Source organism: Microcebus murinus, chromosome 21 (genome assembly GCF_040939455.1).
Source record: "Microcebus murinus isolate Inina chromosome 21, M.murinus_Inina_mat1.0, whole genome shotgun sequence".
Classification (NCBI taxonomy): domain Eukaryota; kingdom Metazoa; phylum Chordata; class Mammalia; order Primates; family Cheirogaleidae; genus Microcebus; species Microcebus murinus.
The window spans coordinates 6,449,303-6,468,138 of record NC_134124.1 but is presented as its reverse complement, the minus strand read 5'-3'; the positions used below and the strand labels follow the sequence as shown (position 1 = coordinate 6,468,138).

General features: G+C 38.8%; 1 protein-coding gene and 1 non-coding gene across 4 annotated transcripts; both read left to right on the top strand.

Annotated features, from left to right (window-relative positions):
* Positions 1-196: 196 nt before the first annotated feature.
* On the top strand, positions 197-18,202 carry NME5 (NME/NM23 family member 5). 3 transcript variants are annotated; one of them, XM_075996078.1, is made up of 6 exons: positions 197-261; positions 689-861; positions 7,742-7,947; positions 9,125-9,225; positions 15,880-15,998; positions 17,983-18,198. In XM_075996078.1, exons 2-6 carry the CDS (start codon positions 733-735, stop codon positions 18,064-18,066), a joined length of 639 nt encoding a protein of 212 aa, XP_075852193.1. In that variant the 5' UTR covers positions 197-261; positions 689-732; the 3' UTR covers positions 18,067-18,198. The 3 variants fall into 3 exon arrangements, with proteins under 3 accessions (XP_075852193.1, XP_012604556.1, XP_012604555.1); XM_012749102.3 differs by having other exon boundaries at positions 207-861; positions 15,880-15,972; positions 17,983-18,202; XM_012749101.3 differs by having other exon boundaries at positions 207-861.
* A 233-nt stretch (positions 18,203-18,435) lies between these two features.
* On the top strand, positions 18,436-18,537 carry LOC142863449 (small nucleolar RNA U13). Its single transcript, XR_012914215.1, has one exon. It is a non-coding gene; the product is annotated as a small nucleolar RNA U13 (small nucleolar RNA).
* Positions 18,538-18,836: the final 299 nt, after the last annotated feature.

Sequence of the window (18,836 nt, the reverse complement as noted above, 5' to 3'; positions counted from 1 at the left end):
TGAAACATCCTTCAACTGGGCAGAAGGAGAAAATAAGATAAATATGAGGAAAATAAGATAAATTATGAGCTCTAAGATTCACAAGGAGAATAATAACAGTTGTAGCTGGCTCCCTCTTTTGGTTAAGACAACCAGTCAGAGGCAGTGAGTCGCGTCGCTGAGATTGGCCCTCAGCAGCCACCGTCCCTCAGCTGGGTTTTGGACTTCGGGTCTCCTAGCAACAAGTGGTCACACAGGAGGGGCGGGCGGGCGGGCGCTGAGGTGAGTGCTCGTAGAGTCATACTCAGAATTTGCAGGTGCAGCTGGGAGAGGACCTACGGACCCTGCTTTCCAATCAGGCCTGGCCCTATACGCGGAGTGGTCCCTGCAGGGACAGGGTCACTTCACCGACGCAGCCGGCCGAGGCGCTCGCCTGCGCTCCCCTGCCTGCAGGAGCCTAGCTAGTTCCAGGCCTCCTGTGGCCTCTTGGCCTCTGGTCAGGGAGCCCCTTAGTCCTTCCCGTCTTGGGGAAAGCCTGTCTGAAAACCAAGGCTCCATTTCGACGCGGTAGAAATCATGTTATTAAGACCCTGCTTAAAGAAAAACATGGCAGTTTCTACCTTTATAAATGAATAAAGTCAATTACCTCATATTGCTATTCTTAATCACAATTACGTTGAATTTGGGATGGGGGTGCGTGTCGTTGCAGTCGATACGTGTCAAGAAGCTTAAATTGCACCCGGAAAAGCCAGAATGGAGGTATCAATGCCCCTACCTCAGATATATGTAGAAAAGACTCTGGCCATTATTAAACCAGACATTGTTGACAAAGAGGAAGAGATACAAGATATCATTGTCAGATCTGGATTCACCATTGTTCAGGTAACTTCTGGGCACGATGATCATGCTTTTTTTCTGTTTGTTCTTTTAAAAAAATTTTAAATGATTATGTAAATGTGCCCACACATAGAATCTAAATGTAAGAATTTAAATTCTTACTGCTAAGCATTACATTTAGGTTTATTCTTCTAAGTATGGAAGTTATATGTGAAAGTTTAAAGAAGTTTTTTAGTACCTCAAAAGGATATAAAATGAGAAGTAAGACTGAATTTTCCTTCACTTGTCCTCTCTCACCCCAGGTCCTAATCTCCAAAGAGAGGCATCCACTTAACACTTCCTCCTGTTCCAGGAGTTTTCTATGTGTTTGCAAACATTTTTCTCCATAAAATAGAGCAGTTCCTTTCCCTTGATCACCTTTACAAAGTCCCTCAGATGACATTCTAGATACATGTGAATCTATCCCATTCCTCCTAATTTCTGCATATTGTTCCCCTTTGTGTTAGAACCACAATTTATTCACTTGATCCTCTATTGATGGACTTTTAGGCTATTGGTGGTTTTTTCAGTTATTACAAACATTTAATGTTTTAAGCCTTATGTTTGTTTTGCAATTGGTAAACATTGTCATTCTGGAAGTTTGAAAATGAATATAAATAGTGTTAAAGATTATCAAATAGAATTGAATATTCTTAATCTTCCTTTTTTATACTATACTTATCTGAATTTCCAGTTCTCTTACATTTATACAATATCATGTTGCCTATTTAGTCAGTGTTTTAAAAATAATCATCAGGAAAGATAAGGGATTGCATTTGAGCTTTGGGAGCCTGAGGGTAGGAATGTGTGAAAAAGTGTAAGGAAATATTTAGTATAATTAAAAGACTCAGGCAAAGGTGAACTGTTTAATAAATGTTGTTAGGAAAACTAGTAGCCACCTCCATAATATGCTGAAATAAAAATAAATAAATAAATAAACTAGTAGCCACTAAAAAAAATTAGATCAACTATTATATAACAGGATAAACCACCAATAGATCTGAGATTTAAATATTAAAAAATTAAATCATGTAAGTTCTAGAAGAAAGGATGGTTGGATTTATTTTTATCCTTTGAGTGCAATAGCCTTTTTTACTATGACTTAAAGTCTAGGAGCCCTAAAAGATTAGTGAGACTGTATAAACATAAAAAATATTTGTATGACCAAATACCATAAGCAAAGTCAAAACAAAAATGACAAACTTGGGAAAAAGATTTGGAACTCGTATCATGGACAAAAAGGCTAACATACAAAGAGCTTTTAGAAGAAAAAAAAATTTTTTTTTTTTTGGAGACAGAGTCTCACTCTGTTGCCCGGGTTAGAGTGCCATGGCGTCAGCCTAGCTCACAGCAACCTCAAACGCCTGGGCTCAAGCAATCCTCCTGCCTCTGCCTCCTGAGTAGCTGGGACTACAGGCATTCGCCACCATGCCTGACTTATTTTTTCTAGATAGTTTTAGTTGACCAATTAATTTCTATTTTTTTAGTAGAGATGGGCTCTCACTCTAGCTCAGGCTGGTTTCATCCACCTGCCTCAGCCTCCCAGAGAACTAGGATTACAGGCGTGAGCCACTGCGCCCAGCCAAAAAATTTTTTAAATTGGTAGAAAAATGGGCAGAACACATGTATGGTCCTAGAAAAAGAAAAACACTTCTTAAACATAAAAAAAAAGTGCTCAATCTTTAGGAAAAAAGCAAATTAAAACTATACTGAGATAAATAGCACAAACCATATAGCACAACCCCTATCAAAGGTAACCTGGTAGTTATCTCCTAATATGACAGGTAGAGTTACTGTTTGATCCAGAAGTCCTACTCCTGGAAATCTCTCTTATAGAAATCCTTGTATTAATATAAAGTGACATATATGCAGGTTATGTTTTATGGCATTATTTATTTACCAGCAAAAGACTGAAAACAACCCAGCAGTCGAAGACTGGTTAAATAAATCCTAGCAAACTCACCAAATGGAATATTATGCAACTAATTGTAAAAAAGAATGAGGAACTTTTCTGTTGTGTTATGGAAAAAGGCAAGATGTAAAATACTGTGTAGCAACCTTTTGTTGCTAGAAAGAGGCAAAGTAATATATTCATGTTTGCCAGCATTTGTAAAATGAAACACCGAAGTATAAACAAACATTAAAAAGGGTTACCTGTTGAGGACAAGGAATAACAGGTAGATTAGGATGGGGATAAGAATGAGATTTTTAAGTATATTCCTTTTTAAATTGCTTTGAATTTTTGACTGATTATGGTGGCTCATGCCTATAATCCCAACACTTTGAGAGGCCAAGGCAGGAGGATTACTTGAGGCCAGGAGTTTGAGACCAGCCTAGGCAACATAGCAAGACCCTGTCTCTATAAAAATAGAAAAATTAGCCAGATATGGTGGTGAGAGAAGTTCCAGCTACTTGGGAGACTGAAGCAGGAGGATTGCTTGTGCTCAGGAGTTCAAGGTTGCAGTGAGCTGTAATTGCACCACTGCACTCTGGCCTGGATGACAAATTGAGACCCTGTCTCTGAAAAAATAAAAAATAAAAGTAAATAAAAGAGGTAAGTGTGGTGATGTGCACCTATAGTTCTAGCAGTGTGAGAGGATGAGGCAGGAAGATAGCCTAAGCCCAGGAGTTTGAGGCTGCAGTGAGCTATGATCACACTATGCCACCCCATTCTAGCCTGGGTGACAGAGCAAGACCTTGTCTCTAAACATTAAAAAATAAATAAAAATTAGTGTAAATATATATGACACATTCCCCAATTAGCAATAAATTTCAGACTAAAGGTGGCCATGGTCTTTCCTTCCTCATTTCTTCCCTTCCATCTTTCCTTCGATATATATAAAATTTATCATTTTAAGTATACAGTTCCGTGGCATTAAGTACATTCATATTGTTGTACAACCATCGCCACCATCCATCTCTGGAACTTTTTCATTTCAAACTGAAACACTTGAAATATCTATTAAACTGTACTCATTAAACAATAACTCCCCATTTCCTCTCCCCAAATCCCTGGTAACCATTATTCTACTTTCTGTCTGTAGGAATTTGACTATTCCAGCTATTTTATACAGGAGAGTCATACAATATTTGTCCTTTGTACTATATGCTTTTAAAATGGACTTTATTATAGTTGGGAATCCATTGAATTTAAGGCTTTCTTGTCCCACCCAGGGAAAATCTTCCCCAAAATGATGTATCTTTTCAATAGGTGGCAGTGTTTCCTTTTTTACAAACTAAAGGTTCCATTCTGATGGTACTTAATATCACTGCTTCTTTTTGTGAAAATACTCAACCTAACTTCAAAAAGTTTCACCTAATCTAAGTTTAAAGCAACCAATGGAATCATTGATTCAGTATCAATTTTAGTTAAAGATGAACGCTTAATTTTTAAAATTATGCTGCGTTGGCTAGCATACTTGCAGAAGGGAGTTTCCCTTGCTTGTTAAGGGGCATGTGACCGATAAAGGATTATATTGCAACAGATGAGATTTTATTTTTAAACTAAGGAAGAAAAAAACAAAAACAATCCACCAATATGCATAACAATCATAATTCTTTTCTTTTCTTTTTTTTTTTTTTGAGACAGAGTCTTCGCTTTGTTGCCCAGGCTAGAGTGAGTGCCATGGTATCAGCCTAGCTCACAGCAACCTTACACTTCTGGGCTCAAACGATCCTCCTGCCTCAGCCTCCTAAGTAGCTGAGACTACAGGCATGCACCACCATGCCTGGCTAGTTTTTTCTATATATATTAGTTAGGCAATTAATTTCTTTCTATTTATAGTAGAGATGGGGGCTCGCTCTTGCTCAGGCTGGTTTCGAACTCCTGACCTCGAGCAATCCATCCGCCTCGGCCTCCCAGAGTGCTAGGATTACAGATGTGAGCCACTGCGCCTGGCTAGAATCATAATTATTTTCATGTCTTAATTTTAAATAATAGAATAAAAGATTATGCTAAATTAGGTGCTCTTATAATTTTTCACATGTTTCACTTTTTCACTATGTGAGTTTCAATATGAGAACAGATGTCAGCACCTTTTTCATAGTAACTGGTCCTTTACTGATGAGAATGTTACACTTGTGCTGCAGGTCCCGTTCATAGCAGTGCTGAGCCACATAGATAGGCATGTTCCTAAACTTGCTCTTGGCTGTGTAGATTCCTTGCTACAAACCAAGCACTTTTACCAAGTTTCTTTTTATTTTTTTTAATTTTTTTTTTTTTTAATTTCGGCATATTATAGGGCTTTTACCAAGTTTCTGAAACTTGAGGAAACACAGTTTTGGAAACAGCTTTAAGAGTTAGGTCACTTGGCCGGGCGCGGTGGCTCACGCCTGTAATCCTAGCTCTCTGGGAGGCCGAGGCGGGCGGATTGCATGAGGTCAGGAGTTCGAAACCAGCCTGAGCAAGAGCAAGACCCCGTCTCTACTATAAATAGAAAGAAACTAATTGGCCAACTAATATATATAGAAAAAATTAGCTGGGCATGGTGGCTCATGCCTGTAGTCCCAGCTACTTGGGAGGCTGAGACAGAAGGATCGCTTGAGCCCAGGAGTTTGAGGTTGCTGTGAGCTAGGCTGACGCCACGGCACTCACTCTAGCCTGGGCAACAAAGCGAGACTCTGTCTCAAAAAAAAAAAAAAAAAAAAGAGTTCGGTCACTTGGGCCCGGAATGGTGGCTCACACCTGTAATCTTAGCACTCTGGGAGGCAGAGGCGGGCGGATTGCTTGAGGTCAGGAGTTCTAAACCACCTGAGCAAGAGCGAGACCCAGGTTGCTGTGAGCTCTACTATAAATAGAAATAAATTAATTGGCTAACTAATATATATATATAAAATTAGCCGGGCATGGTGGTTCATGTCTGTAGTCCCAGCTACTCGGGAGGCTGAGGCAGCAAGATTGCTTGAGCCCAGGAGTTTGAGGTTGCTGTGAGCTAGGCTGACAGCCATGGTACTCACTCTAGCCTGGGCAACAAAGTGAGACTCTGTCTCAAAAAAAAAAAAAAAAGAGTTAGGTCACTTGGTAAAATTCACACTGTGCTCTTAGGAAAATCTAATCCACTTTAGAAAGATGAGTTTCTGCCCTAATCATGAAGGTTTTTGGCCAGGCAAAGTGCCTACACGTGTAATCCTAGTACTTGGGAAGGCCCATGAGGGAAGATAGCTTGAGGCCAGGAATTCAAGAAATTATGGGGGTTTTTAGCCTTCTCCTAGTGACTTATCTCCATGTCTCATCCTTACTCTAGCCAGAGTTCTTCTTTGAAATCTACTTTAAATCTCTGTTTTATTCTGAGCCTTTTCTCTCCTGACCCATCTTTAGTGGGTTTGAAAAAAAAGCAGTAATAGTTGAATTTTTTCTTTGTTGTTTTAAATTTTTACTTTTTTTTATTTTATGGAGGGGGGAGTGAGGTTCAATTTCCTTTTTTTCTTCAGACTCACTCTTGAGTCTCACTCTGTCACCCTGGGTAAAGTGCAGTGGCATCATCGTAGCTCACTGCAACCTCAAACTCCTGGGCTCAAGGAATCCTCCTGCCTCAACCTCCGAAGTAGCTGGCACTTCAGGCACATGCCTCAACACCGAGCTAATTTTTCTATTTTTAGTAGAAATGGGGTCTTGCTCAGGCTGGTCTCCAACTCCTGAACTCAAGCAGTCCTCCTGCCTAGGCCTTCCAGAGTACTAGGATTACAGGTGTGAGCCACTGTCCTCAGCTTAGTTGATTTTTTTAAGTACTCAAAATAGCTGCTTTTATGGAAAGCATGATACTGTCAAATTAGAAGGATGGTTGACTCAGCTACCATGAATTTTTAAAACTTGATTCATTCTTATAGTCTCTCATTTGTGAGGGAGATAATATTTGTCCAAAAAGTCTCAATCTTTCAAATTGAGAAACATACCACCAATTTTTCTTAAGGTTACATATTTATGGCAGAACCAGAATAAAGAATGCATGTATTCAAGTGAAAAACTTTTTTTACTGCATCAATATCCTGCATGTTATTTCTAAGTATTATTATTTGAGATAGAGTCTCACTCTGTTGCCTGGGCTAGAGTGCTGTGGCATCAGCCTAGCTCACAGCAACCTCAAATTCTTGGGCTCAAGTGATCCTTCTGCCTCAGCCTTCCAGTAGCTGGGATTACAGGCATACGCCACCATACCCGGCCAATTTTTTCCATATATTTTTAGTTGACCAATTAATTCGTTTCTATTTTTAGTAGAGACAGGGTCTCACTCTTGCTCAGGGTGGTTTTGAACTCCTGACCTTGAGTGATCCTCCAGCCTTGACTCCCAGAGTGCTAGGATTACAGGTGTGAGCCATCACACTCAGCTAAGTATTATTAATATAATCAGAACAGCTCCCAAAATAATGTAGGAAAATTTCACAATAAATAGGAAAATAACAAAAATAGGGAAAGACAAGTTTGGAGTGTTCTAAAGTCCAGTTTTGTTAACTGGAGTATTTTTTACCTTAAGAAGAAGATATGATAAATTTGTCATTAATAAACTATATGCTGAGGGAGGCTGCCAAACTAGAATCATTTTTCTTAAGTAAGTTAAATAATTGCTCTTATTTACAATATACATTTAATGATTTTATCATGTCCTTTCTTCAAAATACAAAGATAGAGCTGAGCACGGTAGTGTGTGCATACAGTCCTAGCTACTCGGGAGGCTGAGATGGGAGGATCACTTGAGCGTAGGAATTTGAGGCTAGCCTGGGCAACATAGTGAGTCCTCATCTCTGAAAAACCACAAAAAACAAAACAACATAATACAAGGATAAACCTCAAATTTATTATCAGATTGGTACTAATTTCAAGTTGTTAATGATTTTGTAAAGTGTCACTGAACTGTTTTAAATGCTTTTGTTGACTTTGTTTCTCTTGTAGAGAAGAAAACTACATCTCAGCCCTGAGCAATGTAGTAACTTTTATGTGGAACAGTATGGAAAAATGTTTTTCCCCAATTTAACAGCTTATATGAGTTCTGGACCACTTGTTGCAATGATATTAGCTAGACATAAAGCCATCTCTCACTGGAAAGAACTTTTGGGACCAAGTAATAGCTTAGTAGCTAAGGAGACACACCCAGACAGGTAATTTTCCTGGGTTGGGAGCATGTGGGTGGGATGGAATCTATCTGTGAAAATGAAAAAAAAATCTAATATTGTAATGGGAATTTCTTTTCTTTTCTTTCTTTCTTTTTTTTTTTTTTTTTGAGACAGAGTCTCGCTTTGTTGCTCAGGCTAGAGTGAGTACCATGGCTTCAGCCTAGCTCACAGCAACCTCAAACTCCTGGGCTCAAGCGATCCTCCTGCCTCAGCCTCCCAAGTAGCTGGGACTACAAGCATGCGCCACCATGCCCGGCTAATTTTTTCTATATATATTAGTTGGCCAATTAATTTCTTTCTATTTATAGTAGAGATGGGGCCTCGCTCTTGCTCAGGCTGTTTTCGAACTCCTGACCTCAAGCAATCCGCTCGTCTCAGCCTTCCAGAGTGCTAGGATTACAGGCATGAGCCACTGCACCTGGCTGGGAATTTCTTTTCACTTGGAAGTTTTCTTAAATCAACTTTTTTTGGGGGGCGGGGGTCCATTTTACAAGTTAACTGTTGAAATGTCTACCTTAATACCACATACCACAAAAGGCCTTAGGGAATATCTCTGATTTATAGTTGATTAGCCTTATTCATCTCTCCTTGAATTAAACTGCCATTGAAGTAGGATTTTTCATGGAATGATTGGGATGGTATTTTTAAAGAATACGGTAATATAGGAGCAGAAATGTAGATTTTTAGCATTATCACTAATATCTGGAAATAAGAGGACATGGAGTTCTTGCACTTTTGAATATACATTGCTTTTTCACTTCTCACAAAAGAACACCTCTTTTTTACCCAGAGAACTCCTATTTTTCCAGTGTTTCCTTTCTGCAGATTTAAATATATTTGATCTTCATCTAGATATACTTAACCTTAAATTTAAAATAGATTGGCCGGGTACGGTGGCTCAGCTACTTAGTAGGCTGAGGCAGCAGGATTGCTTGAGCCCAGGAGTTTGAGGTTGCTGTGAGCTAGGCTGACGCCAGGGCACTCACTCTAACCTGGGCAATAAAGGGAGACTCTGTGTCCAAAAAAAAAAAAAAAATTAAAATAGATTGAAGCCTTCATATGTGAGATGTGGCTTTTGTAAAATTCCTAAGTAGAATGCATACATTATAAAGTAAGGAAAAGAAGTCAGATTGGATGGATATCATCTCTAACTTGTTTTTAGTCTAAGAGCAATTTATGGCACAGATGACCTGCGGAATGCGCTTCATGGGAGCAATGACTTTACTGCAGCAGAAAGAGAAATCCGTTTCATGTTTCCAGAAGGTGAGTTACAGATGACTAATTTTCAGCTGCGTCTCCTTATTGTTTGCTCTTTCTTTTATTTTAGGGATATAACTGAGAAGGCAGATAAAAGGATTTTTTTCCAATATATTTTGTCATATTTTCAAATTGTAGATACTTAAACACTTGAAGCCATGAATAGAAAACTCAACATTTCCCTCATAACTAAATTGTGCCCTCTAGGGAATCTTTTGAGAAGAGTTTGATTTTTTTTTTTTCCTTTTATTTTCTCTTGGGCTAGAAATATTCTGTGTTGTAACTGTTTCTAGTTTTCTCTAATGGTTCAGTAAAGTTGGTTACACATACACAAAAAAATCTCTCTTGGCAATTATGATTGATTTACCATCTTCTCTAACAACTTACTGTTTGCCTAAAAAAGTCTCATGTACTAGTGAGACTAATAAGTAGGCTCTTTTTTGTTTTCTATCTTTTTAAGGAAGTTGTAAACCTTATAAAAGTAGACATATTGAGGAAAAACACTGAGGTTTTTGGTTTGTTTTCAATATTTTTAGAGCAGAAAGTAAACTCGGCAATTTTCATTATGAAGGAAAAAATGCAAAGCATTGAGTAATTTTGAATATTTTTTTGTATGTTATTTTTCTCTACATCATTTATTTTTTTATTTTTATTTTTTTTTTTGAGACAGAGTCTCACTTTCTTGCCCAGGCTAGAGTGAGTGCCGTGGTGTCAGCCTTGCTCACAGCAACCTCAGACTCCTGGGCTCAAGCAATCCTCCTGCCTCAGCCTCCCGAGTAGCTGGGACTACAGGCACGAGCCACCATGCCCGGCTGATTTTATATTATATATATTAGTTGGCCAATTAATTTCTTTCTATTTTTATGGTAGAGACGGGGTCTCGCTCAGGCTGGTTTTGAACTCCTGACCTTGAGCAATCCGCCCGCCTCGGCCTCCCAGAGTGCTAGGATTACAGGCGTGAGCCACCGCGCCCGGCCTCTCTACATCATTTAGATCTGTTCCTCAATATTTTCTACTGAAAGTTCATTCAGAAAACTCAAAGCTGTCTTGGGGATTTAAAAGTTTCTGATTTTTTTGTGGGGGAGGCAATTTCACATTTATGCAATAACTGATAAGATACAACCTGGAATTTCTGATTCCAAATAAATAAATTTCATTTTTTGAACACTTGATCTGTTACTTTTTAGGGCCAACAGGCTTGGTAACATCCTGATGCTGACCTGACAATGGGTTGACAACTTTCCTCCATACTGGCCCTTCAGCCTGCTTAATAACTATTCCTTTGCTTCTGTCATTCTCTCAGGGGAAGGCATACTGCCCTGCTTTCTGTGCACTCTGAAAAGTCCCCGATTCTTTTTTTTTGAGACAGAATTTTGCTCTGTCACCCCTGGCTAGAGTACAGTGGTGTCATCCTACCTCACTGCAACCTCAGACTCTGGGGCTCAAGTAATCCTCCTGCCTCAGCCTCTTGTAGCTGAGGCTACAGGTGAGTGCCACTGTACCTGGCTGATTTTTCTGTTTTTAGTAGAAATGGGTCTTGCTCTTGCTCATGCTGGTCTGAGCTTAAGTGGTCCTCCTGCCTTGGCCTCCTAGAGTACTAGGATTGCAGGCCTGAGCCATCTTACCCAGCCTTCTTTTTTTTTTTTTGCCAAGAGATAAAAGTATGATGGTCCCTGATTCTAAGCAAACAAAACCTACATTTTGAAATAGACATTTGTTTTCTGGAAGGATTTGTCTACTTCACATATTTTGGTTTTACCAATCAAATTTATTTTCTGTCATATATCCATTCCATTAAGTCATCTTTTTCTTTAAAACTATTTATTGTGGAAAATTCCAAACATATACAAAATTAGAGCCAACAAATGCTAGCAATTGTGGTCAGTCTCACTTCATCTATAATCCCTACTTCTGCTTCCCCTGTTTCTATATTTTTTTGAAGCACATGTCAAACATGAAATGTCTTTTTTTTTTTGAGACAGTCTTGCTCCATCACCCTGGGTAGAGTGCAGTGGCATCATCACTATAAAATTATATACTGCACATGTACTCTTTATTATATACTGTGACAACATATACAGTAGAGAGGTGTGTGCCAAAACCACATATATTACACTTTTGGGGCAATTAATTTTCTTTCTTTGTTTTTAAAAATTAATTTATTTTATTTATTTATTTTTTTTGAGACAGAGTCTCACTCTGCTGCCCTGGGTAGAGTACAGTGGTGTCATTATTGCTCACTGCAACTTCAGACTCCTGTCTGCACTGGAAAGGCCATCCTTTTCCGATTTAATTGTCTAGGTGCCTTTGTTGAAAGTGAATTGACCATAATTGTAAGAATTTATTCCTAGATTTTTGATTCTGTTCCACTGATCCATATGTATATCTTTATGTCAGTACCACAGTGTCTTAATTATCGTGGCTTTGCAGTTAATTATTGCAGCTTTGCAGTTAATTATTGCGGCTTTGCAGTAAGTTTTGAAATCAGGTAATAGAAGTTTCTCAACTTCATTTCTTTTCAAAATAATTTTAGCTCTTATAGCTTTTGCAATTTTACTGAATTTTAGAAACAGCTTTTCAATTTCTTTTTTTTTTGAGACACAGTCCCACTCTGTTACCCGGGCTAGAGTGCTATGGTGTCAGCCTAGCTCACAGCAACCTCAAACTCCTGGTTTCAAATAATCCTCTTGCCTCAGTCTCCTGAGTAGCTGGGACTACAGGTGAGGACCACCATGCTCAGCTAATTTTTTCTATTTTTAGTAGAAAAGGGGTCACACTCTTGCTCAGACTGGTCTCAAACTCCTGACCTCAAGCTATCCTTCTGCCTTGGCCTCCCAGTGTGCTAGGATTATAGGCATGAGCCACCACATCTGCCCAAGCATTACTTTTTTCTAGGGCTGGGAACATGTATTTGAATATCTTTATAACTTGCTTTAATGGCTTATCATATAGGGTTTTGCACATAGTTGTTGACTGCTAAGCAAGAGGACACTCATACCACAAACTCTGAGAACTTGCTTCAAAGAACTTCACAGCAAAAGATTTGCAATGTGGTAGGAAATTAGTAATTTATATTTGTCCTACAACTCACTGCTTCTCAAATGTTTAACTATATGTCTAAACTCAGGTCTAGAAGACTGAGTAAAATCAAAGGCAATCGAAAATAACAGTTTAAGACTATAACCCTATGAGTAAGAAGAGCTTTCAAATATACCTTCTATTTAAGTTAAAATGAGTTTTTATCCTGTTTCATTTAAAAACAAAGAGGAAAAGTCTAATTCACTAATAAGACTAAACCTAAAGTGCTACCACATTAAAAAGACATCTCAGCCAGGCACAGTGGCTCACACCTGTAATCCTAGCACTCTGGGAGGCTGAGGCAGGAGGACTGCGTGAGCTCAGGAGTTCGAGACCAGCCTGAGCAAGGGCGAGACACTGATCTCTACTAAAAATAGAAAAATTAGCCTGGTATCATAGCTAGAAATAAATTCTTACATTTATGGTCAATTCACTTTCAACAAAGGCACCTAGACAATTAAATCAGAAAAGTATGGTCTTTCCAATGCAGACAGTACCCAACTTACCCTGGTTCAACTTACGATTTTTTGACTTTACTATGGTGTGGTGCTTTCAGCTGTGTACCTAATGGTGAGTACCCATACAACCATTCTGTTTTTTACTTTCAATATAGTATTTGATACATTACATGAGATATTCCATGCTTTATTATAAACTTGGCTTTGTGTTAGATGATTTTGCCCAACTGTAGCTAATTTATGCAAGTGTTTAAGGTCCTCTATCTAGGCCAAGCTACGATGTTTGGTTGGTTAGGTGTATTAAATGCATTTTCGACTTAATGATATTCTCAACTTATGATGGGTTTATTGGGATGTAACCGCATTGTAAGTTAAGTATCTGTATACAGTGCTAGGAAAACTAGATATCCACATTAAAAATAAAACAAACAAAAAAGAACATATTGTAGACCCTGTTTCACCTCATACACAAAAATTAACAAATTAACTCAAAACAGATCATAGACTTAAATGTAAAAACATCTAGAAGAAAACAGGAGAAAATCTTCATGACTTGGATTGGACAAAGAGTTCTTAAATATGACATCAAGGCCGGGCGCGGTGGCTCACGCTTGTAATCCTAGCACTCTGGGAGGCCGAGGCGGGCGGATTGCTCAAGGTCAGGAGTTCAAAACCAGCCTGAGCGAGATCCCGTCTCTACTATAAAAATAGAAAGAAATCAATTGGCCAACTAATATATATATATATAAAAAATTAGCCGGGCATGGTGGCTCGTGCCTGTAGTCCCAGCAACTCGGGAGGCTGAGGCAGTAGGATTGCTTGAGCCCAGGAGTTTGAGGTTGCTGTGAGCTAGGCTGACGCCACGGCACTCACACTAGCCTAGGCAAGAAAGCGAGACTCTGTCTCAAAAAAAAAACAAAACAAACAAACAACAAAAAAAATATGACATCAAAAACATGATCTTTTTTTTTTTTTTTTTTTTTTTTTTTTTTTTTTTTTTTGAGACAGAGTCTCGCTTTGTTGTCCAGGCTAGAATGAGTGCCGTGGCGTCAGCCTAGCTCACAGCAACCTCAAACTCCTGGGCTCGAGTGATCCTTCTGCCTCAGCCTCCCGAGTAGCTGGGACTACAGGCATGCGCCACCATGCCCGGCTAATTTTTTATATATATATCAGTTGGCCAATTAATTTCTTTCTATTTATAGTAGAGACGGGGTCTCGCTCTTGCTCAGGCTGGTTTTGAACTCCTGACCTTGAGCAATCCGCCCGCCTCGGCCTCCCAAGAGCTAGGATTACAGGCGTGAGCCACAGCGCCCGGCCCAAAAACATGATCTTAAGAGAAAATATTGATAAATTGGAGTACATCAAATTAAAATCTTTTGTGCTACAAAATACATCATTAAGAATATGAAAAGGGGCCTGGCGTGGTGGCTCATGCCTGTAATCCTAGCACTCTGGGAGGCCGAGGCAGGCGGATTGCTCGAGGTCAGGAGTTCAAAACCAGCCTGAGTAAGAGCGAGACCCTGTCTCTACTATAAAGACGAAGAAATTAATTGGCCAACTAATATATATAGAAAAAATTAGCCAGGCATGCTGGCGCATGCCTGTAGTCCTAGCTACTTAGGAGGCTGAGGCAGGAGGATCGCTTGAGCCCAGGAATTTGAGGTTGCTGTGAGCTAGGCTGACGCCAGGGCACTCACTCTAGCCTGGGCAACAAAGCAAGACTCTGTCTCAAAAAAAAAAAAAATACAAATAAATAAATAAATGAAGGACTTGTATCCAGAATATATGAAGAACTTTTTTTTTTGAGACAGTCTCTCTCTGTGGGTCTGAGTAGAGTACCATGGTGTCAACCTGGCTCATAGAAACATCAAATTCCTGGGTTTAAGTGATCCTCATGCCTTAGCCTCCTGAGTAACTGGGACTACAGGCATAAGCCACCGTGCCCGGCTAATTTTTCTTTTTTATATATATTAGTTGGTCAATTAATTTCTTTCTATTTTTAGTAAAGACAGGGTCTCACTCTTGCTCAGTCTCGAACTCCTGACCTTGAGCGAACCGCCCGCCAGAGAGCTAGGATTACAGGCATGAGCCACTGTGCCCAGCCTAGAATTAGATTTTTTATGTGTATTTGCTAGTGTATAAGCGCACCATACACCAGTAATAACTCTGTCTTATTCACTATTGTATCTGTGCCCCTTTACAAAGTACCTGCTATCATTTAACAAATAAATTAATCTAGTTTTACATGTTCATTTATATTTTTCATAACATTATCCATTACAAAGTAATGTTTATTTTCTATAAAAAAAACATGGAAATGCAGAAAAGGATATAGTTGAGAAATAAACCAATCAGAATCATGTAGATGATTACTATTAGCATTTTGATAAGTTTCTTGCCAGTCTTATGTAGGCTTACTTCTCTGTATATTTGCTTGTGTTTTTAAATATACAGTTATGCAATGTATCTAATTCCATTTCCTTTAAAAAAAAAAAGAAAACTATGAGTACTTCTAATGGCATTAAAAGTTCTTTGAAGGGCCGGGCGTGGTGGCTCACACTTGTAATCCTAGGACTCTGGAAAGCTGAGGCAGGCGGATTGCTCAAGGTTAGGAGTTCGAAACCAGCCTGAGCGAGACTCCATCTCTACCAAAAATAGCAAGAAATTAATTGACCAACTAAAAATATATATAGAAAAAAATTAGCCAGGCATGGTGGCGCATGCCTGTAGTCCCAGCTACTCGGGAGGCTGAGGCAGTAGAATTGCTTGAGCCCAGGAGATTGAGGTTGCTGTGAGCTAGGCTGACACCACAACACTTATTCTAGCCTGGGCAACAAAGTGAGATTCTGTCTCAAAAAACAAAAAAAAAAGTTCTTTGAAGGCATCCTTTTTAATAACTATATAATATTTAATCATTTATGTTTTTTTTCCCAGTTTTCCAGAGGTAGAATTTTTTTTTTCCAGCATATTATGGGGGTACAGATTTTAAGGTTTCAATAAATGCCATTTCCCCCCCTCCCCCCACAAGACTGAGTCTCCAGCATGACCATCCCCCAGATGGTGCACATCTCACTCATTATATACATTTATGTTTGTTTTAATGAGAATACATTTGTATTTGCAGTGATTGTTGAGCCCATTCCAATTGGACAATCTGCTAAGGACTATTTAAACTTATACGTGACACCAACTCTGCTTCAAGGACTCACAGAGCTTTGTAAGCAAAAACCAGGAGATCCTTTTGTAAGAAATCTTTTTATTCACATTAAGAATATTGTCTATAGTTTTCTTGTTTAAAACATTGTATTCTTTGAAACATTGATAGTATTGAGTGCCTTTTTAAAATAAGCATTTTTAGAAACTTGTATACATTTTAGATACTTTCTTATGTATAACTGTTGACTACTTATTTTATTGCTGTGTTTTATTATTTTTTTTGAGACAGAGTCTCACTTTGTTGCCTAGGCTAGAGTGAGTGCCATGGCATCAGCCCAGCTCACAGCAACCTCAAACTCCTGGGCTCAAGCAATCCTCCTGCCTCAGCCTCCCGAGTAGCTGGGACTACAGGCATGCGCCACCATGCCTGGCTAATTTTTTTTCTATATATATTAGTTGGCCAATTAATTTCTTTCTATTTATAATAGAGACGGGGTCTCGCTCTTGCTCAGGCTGGTTTCGAACTCCTGACCTCGAGCAATCCACCTGCCTCGGCCTCCCAGAGTGCTAGGATTACAGGCATGAGCCACCGCGCCTGGCCTATTGCTGTGTTTTAAATCTTAGTAAACGTTGTTTCTAAATATATTTTCATTGATTGCAGTCTTTAATTTTTGAACATTGCTTTTGTGTATAAGGTAAATAATCATTTAAATGATAAATTTAGAGATATACTTGAATTTGTTCAACATTTTTGTTTCTTTTTGAGACAGAGTCTCATTCTGTTGGCCAGGGCTAGGGTGCGGTGGTGTCAGCCTAGCTCACAGCAACCTCAAACTCCTGGGCTTAAGCAATCCTTCTGCTTTAGCCTCCCGAGTAGCTGGGACTACAGGCATACACCACCATGCCTGGCTAATTTTTTCTATATATTCTTAGTTGGCCAATTAATTTCTTTCTATTTTTAGTAGAGACAGTGTCTTGCTCTTGCTCAGGCTGGTCTCAAACTCCTGAGCTCAAGCATTCCTCCCGCCTCGGCCTCCCAGAGTGCTAGGATTACAGGCATGAGCCACCACGACTGGCCAATATTTTTGTTTCTTATGATATGTCAGTCATTATTTATTTAGAGATAGTTACACCCTTGTCTCCTGGGATAGAGTGGTGACATCATAGCTTACTGCAGCCTCACTCCTGGGCTCAAGTGATCCTTCTGCCTCAGCCTTCTGAATAGCTGGGACTACAGGCGTGTGCCACCACGCCTAGCCAAGTTTTCTATTTTTTGTAGAGATGGTGTCTCACTCCTGCCTAGGCTGGTCTCGAACTCCTGGGCTCAAGCAATCCTCCTGTCTTGGTCTCCCAAAGTGGATTACAGGCATGGGCCACTGTGCCCAGCCTTGTTTAGCTTTTTAAGGAACCACCCAACTGTTTTGCATAGTGGTTGCATCATTTTACATTCCTACCCAGCTGTGTATGAGAGTTGCAGTTTGTCCACATCCTATCCAACGCATGTTCTTTTTTGTTTTTTTTCCTTCAGTAGTTTTGATTTGCATTTGCATTTCCTTAATGACTAATGCTGTTGAGCATCTTCTTTTCATGAGCTTATTGGCCAGTATATCTATTTAAATTCAAGTCCTTTGCCTTTTTTTTTTATTTCTTTTTGGGGAAGAGGTCTTGCTGTATCACCTAGGCTGGTGTCAAACTCCTGGACTTAAGTGACACTCCTGCCTCAGCCTCCTAAGTACCTGGGATTATAGGTGCGAGCCATGCTCTGGCTTTTCGCCCATTTTTTTGCTAAATTTATTAGTTCTAGTAGTTTTCTTGTGAATTCTGTGGGATTTTTCAATATACAGGATCATGCCATCTGTGAATAGAGATAGTTTTACTTCTTCCTTTCCAATTTGGATCTACGCCTAACAATTTTGCATCAGGTAAATAAGAGTGTTTCAATTTTTATTGGTAATTTTCTTATTCTTAAAGTGATTTTGAAAACTGTTTAAGTTTCTATTTGATATAGTATATATTGAAAGGAAATTTTTAAGTGTTTATTAACTTAAGGGTTTTTTCTTTTTTTCCATAGGTGTGGTTAGCTGATTGGCTGCTGAAAAATAATCCCAACAAACCAAAACTTTGTCATTATCAAATTACAGAAGAACCTTCTTAAAATATAGTCCTCAAAAGAACAAATCACAAACTATCTTATTATAAAAGGCTGTGGTTCTGCTTTTTGAAAAACATCATTCCTAGGGTTTAAGTAACTACAAGTGAAATAAACCATTCTTAAAAACAAGTGTTAAAGAAATAATTGTGTTCTGTGAAGCAAATAACATTATCTAGTTAAAATATAGGCTTACAATATGATTTTAACAATGACATAACATTAAGTAATGGAAAACTGATACAATGTTGCTATATATACACACTTTCATAAGTTTGAGAAGACATGTAACTTTAGTTATACATTTTCCCAAGCATGTATGCTATATCTAAATGTATAATTAATGTACAGTTCAGTCTAGTTAAAAAGGTATAAATCCTTTTGTAATTCATAAGCATGATGATTGGGTTTTGACACTTGTGTAAGATGTACCTTCCTCAAACCTTGTTAAGATGTCAGCATAGTACCTATCTGACATAAGATAATTAATTTTTAAAAAGTATAAATGTATAAATAATTATTTGATATATTGAAAATGGTCAGAATCAGAAGATAATTTTAACTAATCATTTATATAACTATTCCTCAGCATGAGTAAGTGCCCTCCAAGGGTGACCAAACATTTGAGTGACAACCCATGCTTGTTTGCCTGGGATTTTTCCTGGTTGTATCACTGGGAGCCCTTTTAGTCCTGGACAAAGTGGCTGGGTACCCTACCAAATAGTTCTGAGGTTAGTATTTCCCAGTTATGTTTTTGTGAGAAGGTATTAGTTTGA